Source organism: Chamaea fasciata, unplaced genomic scaffold (genome assembly GCF_029207755.1).
Source record: "Chamaea fasciata isolate MVZ Bird 193981 ecotype frontalis unplaced genomic scaffold, bChaFas1.0.hap1 SCAF_1, whole genome shotgun sequence".
Classification (NCBI taxonomy): Eukaryota; Metazoa; Chordata; class Aves; order Passeriformes; family Sylviidae; genus Chamaea; species Chamaea fasciata.
This window is the reverse complement of record NW_027094086.1, coordinates 93,476,679-93,482,678: the sequence shown is the minus strand read 5'-3', so window position 1 is coordinate 93,482,678 and position 6,000 is coordinate 93,476,679. Positions and strand designations below refer to the sequence as shown.

General features: G+C 39.6%; 1 protein-coding gene across 2 annotated transcripts in view; it reads left to right on the top strand.

The window, feature by feature from the left end:
- Positions 1-229: 229 nt before the first annotated feature.
- KIAA0319 (KIAA0319 ortholog) overlaps positions 230-6,000 on the top strand; it is a 46,188-nt gene continuing 40,417 nt past the window's right edge. Inside the window, exon 1 of one of the 2 annotated variants that reach the window (XM_066189483.1) lies at positions 230-299. In XM_066189483.1, the coding sequence (XP_066045580.1) occupies positions 251-299 (49 nt within the window). In that variant the 5' untranslated portion in view covers positions 230-250. The remainder of the gene's footprint in view (positions 300-6,000) is intronic. The other variant, XM_066189473.1, reaches the window with a different exon arrangement.

Genomic DNA, 6,000 nt, shown 5'->3' with positions numbered 1-6,000 from the left:
CTACCATGTCATCCATCAAGAAGTCAGGAAGTAATGATAAAGCCTGCATGTCACCTGTCTATTGTCTTTTACTGTGACATTCTAATTAATACTCACATCTGACCTATTTGTTTCCTGTGCTATCTGTTTCAGTGCTTGATGGCCACAGCAGGGCACTAAACAATATTAGAAAAAAACCCCCAGCATTAAGACCTATAATTTCCAAAACGACCAGCTGGAAAAGCAGTTGTCACTGCCTTCCTGGTGCAGCATGGCATTTGGACTTGGTGTTCTCTGCCTGTTCCTATGGACAATAACAGGTAGGAGTTTTCTTCTCCTATATCTGAGTCGCCCAGACAGAACAAGTGAATTAAATGTTCCTGGAGTATGTATACAGCTGTGAAATAAATATGAATAAGGCAAAAGCTAGGAAATCTTATGACTCGTCAGTGCAAAAAGCCTTAGTAAGGTGCAATGGTGGAAGGCAGTTGTGAGTAGATATTTGAAGCCGATTTCAGCAGGCTGTTTTGGGGGAGATACATGGGGCAAGAGTGGGTGGTGGGAGAGTTCAAAGAGTTTTCCCTTTTTGTCTTGCAGGAGAGCAATTAAAGAATAATGTGTTGCTTGCATTGTGAGCTACATTTTTGTTCTGAATTATTATAAGGTGGTTTATATATGAGTAACATGAGTGCATTGGTTCACATCTCTCACCTTACATACTCTCTGCAAACATATCTATCCTTTCAAAAAACACAGGAAAGTCTTGTAAGTTTCTGTTTGTCTTGGTTTAGGAACCTAACCCCCAACACTGTTTCAGCCACAGGAACAGGTAATTTATTCTGTAACCAGACAGATGAAGAATGATAGTTAATACTGCCTCTGTCAGACAGAGTTAATCTGATGCAGGTAGTTTTGATAAAGTAACTGAAGAAAAATATATGAAGAAGTGGGGTTTATTTCCTTAAAAAAATACGGTTTGAATTCTGTCTCTGGTGGTACTTGTAGTATCCATATTAGCAGAAATTGAGATTAATAATGCACCATTGTCTGATTTTCCTCTCTTGTAGTATCAACAGAATGTGCTGTTTCATGAGGGAGAGACTTGCTTAATGTGCTAAGGCTTAAATTGATGGCTAAGTTTAGAAAAGTTTGATGAAAGGGGATGGATATTAGCCCGCAGCTGAGGGGGATAGGCATTAACTATGTCTGAGCTTGTAGATGGTTTGTGGTAGTCATCCATGAGGATCTCATCCATGAGGATCTCATAATGCCAAGTTTTTTGCAGAGAACATGGAGCTGATTTTTTTGTTGCTGTAGTGAACAGTATGCTTTTGTAAATAAAATCCTTTCCTATGAGACACTGAGTACCTGCTGTAGAGTCTATGCTAGTATCTTTAGAAAAAAAGCCCACAGCAACTTCAACAGAAGACAGTAATGTGCAGTAAATACTGAAATTTGTCTGTAGAGAATGTTAGTTTCATTTTTTTGATACTACTGTTAATTTTTAGCAGATTAGAACATCTTCCACATGCATATAGGAAGTTATCTATTTTTAGTTGCAAATTTTCTATACTCTCTTGGCTTGTCTGAGAATATGACCATTGCTCTCAAAATGCTGGCTGTAATTCAAGCCTCTACCTGTATCTCAGCTACCAGCTCACAGTGTTTAGAGGATAATATAATCTAAATATGTTAGCATTTATTTCCACCTCAATAATCTGCAGTATTTTTAATGCAATTAATATTTAATTAAACTAGGAGGTTCCTGCTAATCTCCTGGATATGTTTACTACGATGTATCAGTAAATGCTCACCTCTCCTAAGTCAAAAAAACTTCTTTTTAGTGCAGGCTTTAAGGTGAATTGATTGAGACTCAGGAATTTGCTAGATGATCATTCTGCAGGTTTTTTCTGCACATGAGCTTACACTTTTAAAGGCTACCTTTTCTTAAAAAAAAAAACCCAAGTTATCTCAACACTTGTTTTAATTTAAGATAATGAAGTAGACTGAATATAGGAAAGAAAAGGCTTGAGATTTCATCACTGAGAGAAGAGATAAACAGCCTCACTGATGAATAATGTTGGAAGGATATTGAAAAATATGCTCTGGTTCATTAAAAGAAATTGAGGTGGGCTACTCTGTCCTGTTTAGGTGATGTTTATTTAGTTTTATTTTGGGCATGATGGTTTTTGACTAATAGTGTTTTACTGCTTTTAATGAATGTGTGGGTTGACCTTTGCTGGCTGCCAGGTGCACAGCAAGTCACTCTATCACTTCTCTTTCTCATCAAGATGGGAGAGAAAAATAAGATTAAAATCTCCAATGGATTGAGATCAAGACAGGAAGGTCATGTTCCAGTTACAGTCAAGAGCTGACGAGACTTGACTTAGTGAAGTTTATTTAATTTATTGTCGATTAAGCAGAGCAGGATAATGAGAAGTAAGAACTACTATAAAAACACCTTGCCCTCACTTCTCCCATCTTTCTATATTCAGCTTTACTCCCAATTCTTCTTCTTTCTTCCCCTGAGCAGGTCAGAGAGCCAGGGAATGAAGGTTGCAATTAGTTCATAATGCTTTCTCTCTGTTGCACCTTTCTCCTCATACCGTTTCCCTGCTCCAGGATGAGGTCTTTCCCATGGGCTCAAATTCTTCAAGAACTATACTACCATGGGTTCTTTTCACATGAAAGTCCTTCAGGAACAGGCTGCTCCAGTGTAGATGCCCTGTAGGTTCACACAAATATGTGTTTCCGTGTGGACTCCTCTTCATGGGGTTTCAGTTCAGGCCAGGAGCCTGCTTCAGCCTGGGTTTTTCTAGGGTTCACAACTTCCTTCAGGGATTACCCACCTGCTTTGAGGTGGGGTCCTCCATGGGCTGCAGGGGTAGGTATCTGCTTCACTGTGGATCTCCATGGACTGCAGCAGGACAATGTGCTTCACCATGGTTTTCACCACAGCTGCAGGGGAATTCCTGCACTGACGCTGGATTACTTCCTACCTCTTCTTCACTGACCTTGCTGTATATAGGATGGCTTTTCTCACATTTTTCTTACTCCTCTCTCCTGCCTACTGTGGCTATGCCAGGTTTTTTGCCCCTTTCTAAAACCTTATCACAGAGGAGCTGCCATTGTCCCTATTTGGCTCAGCCTTGGTGAGTTGGGAGTCAGTCTTGTAAGAGGTTCTGTTCTGACGTGGGGCATTTTCTGGTGTCTTCTCAAAAAGACATTCCAGCAGTCCATTCCCCCCCCCCCCCCCAACCACATGTTTATTTACCACATAAACCTAATTGATACAGATAATCCATCACTGACTAATGTTCATGCTACTGAGGAGGCTTGAGCTAAGTATAGCAATAGGTATGAGTGTGCATCATGCTTCTGTCACTCAACATTTCATGCATTTTAGGTGATTGATTGCCAAAACCTCTGGATGCAGCTCCTAATTTATCTGTATAGACATGCCTTAGCATGCTTATAATCTTATTCCACTTTTTTGAATCCATTCATTAATGAAAGCAGCATAAATTGAAATACATTTCAATTATTCTGGCCAATAATTAATGTTTTTTTGCTAATGTATCAATATCTTTTTTCTCTGTGAGAAAGAGGAGACATTGTTTTCCAGTACAGAAACACGAGTTTACTTTGCAACTGGGAGTCCAGTATCTTGGAAGCAATTAAGTCTAGGTCTCATCTTGAGCAGGTATATTCTAATTTGGCATTTGAAGCAGACCTTGCAAATACTGCTGTTAAAATGAATTTCTGCAAATATTATGAATAGTGTTCTCATGGCTGACTCGGTTTTGTCATATTGTGTGTGTGTGTTGTGTGCTTTGTTTTGAGATTAGCCACTCCAACAAAAATATAAACAGCAGTTACCAGGTAATTGCAGTCACAGGTGTTGTGCCATCTTGTCTCCTGTTTTCAAGTCTGCATAGCCCAGATGTAGGTTATATGATCTCCCAGATTCTTTGATGGCCTTCACGAATGTCCTTTTCTTTACTCTAGCAGAAGGTGTTTCTAAATACAATACAAACCCTCAATTTTCAAAGTGTTTCACTACTACTGATCTTGGACTTTGAAAAAGATTAATACCCTTTTCTTCCCACATGTCTAGCTTGTAAAGCCCAGGCCAGGAATGTCAAGGTACAGTTTAAGATGTAGGTGTGCCTTTGAAATGACAGTGGAACACTGCCCTGGGGTGGTGGTGCATTCTTTGTTACTTATACTACCATGCCTAGATATTCTAGTGTCCTGGTTCACGCAGACCTTTCCAGAGATGCAAGGTGGTGTAGTGCTTGATTACAATCGCTGAGATTATACTAAATTATGCTGTATGCCAGGTTAGTTCACATTTTCCATACTTCTGTTGGAAGTGGTCTGGTATTTCCTTGTGGAGTGAAGCAGCAGTTGCAGCCCTGCATCAATCCTTTTTTTTTTTTTTTTTTTTTTTTTTTTTTTTTTTTTTTTTTTCTCCCTTCTTCTTAAATAACACTTAGTTGGTTTATCAGTGACAAGTGACAAACAGGGATGATGACACTTCATGGAATAAAACAATACTTGGAAAGGATCATCAGACCCACTGAACTAATTATGATGCCTTTACAGATCCTGGACAAAAGAAGTGTGAAGAGTGCTGTAATGACCATAAAGGCTTTGCAAATCGTTATTTGCAGCTGTAATTAGTTACTGTTGGTAGCTTGTGTTGAGGATTTGCCTTTATGTAACTGAGCAGCTTTTTAATCTGTTCTTCAGTCAGCACCTTTACCAACACCCAAAAGGGTACTTTGTTATTGCACGTGTATCTGTCTTTAAAGACGTCTGCGTCCGAGCAACTTCAGGGCAGCGCACAGTAAAAGATTGAAAATGCTTTCATGGTATGCAGAGATGTTAGCTGCTGCTAGAGAAACCAATGCTGAAATATTCAGATGTCAGTGATACTGCTTTTCTGGTTTCCAGAAAAGGTTTTGCTACCTTCTGTGGGGCATTACCAGCGCTGATGGAGTATAAGCCTTTTCCATCATTTATGATATAAAGTGTGTTTTGCAGGGGTTTATAGCTCTGCTGTAGAAATTCTCTCTAGCTTGAAAATTGGAACTTTATTTTCTCCTCTCAGATATCTGTAACTAAAAATAAAACCTTATTTTGATTTTGCTTCCAGAATCTTATCAAAATTGTTTCAGTGTGTTAATATGGTAGTAGAAAAAACAGAAATTATTTTTTACTGATACTATGCTGATACTTCCATCTCAAAATTCACCAAATGAGATAAAAGTTACTTGGATAGATTTTTTAAAAATCACTAAACCTAAAAAGGTAATAGAAGTAGTTTGCTGCTAAAAGAGAGTGTATGGAGCTTATGGCAAGAAAACAGGGACAATCCTACTCTTCCTGTAGCAAACTGCTGTAGGATCCTCCATGCACGGGTAGTTCAGAGGCTTTTAGGCTGTGAGAATAATGTGCTATCTGGGCTCTCAGTGCTGTGCTGCTAGCAAAACAGTAATGGGATTGTGGTCAAATTTGACTTTTCTAGGGGCAAGGTCTGAATCTGACCTTTTCTCTATTACTGTACATTTCCTCTTGCCCCTTCTTTCTGCTTCTTCTAACAGTGCTTGCTGGCTGCTAGAGGAAGCAAACAGAATGGATAGTTCTGCCCTTGCAGGGCTTCCTGCTGGGGTGATTAGCTCTGATGACCTCAGTGTTAGTATACCATCACAATTTGCTACTGACTGACTAAAGAATACTTGCCACCAAGTCATTCAAGTGCTCATGGCTGTGTGAGCATGGGGAAGAACAACTCTTAGATTTCCATGTGCCCTTGAGGAAAGGTCTCCAGCCACCTGCAACAGGGGAGCAGCTGTGTTCCTGATGGGTTCTTGACATCAGTGGACTCACGTTCCAAGATGTGAAGGAGCAGAAGTGTGAAGCTCAAAGACAGGTGCCAATGTTCCCTCATTAAATGAGGGAATCTCTTTACAATGAAACTGTATTCCACACTGTGACTCTATTAGGATTTTGGTG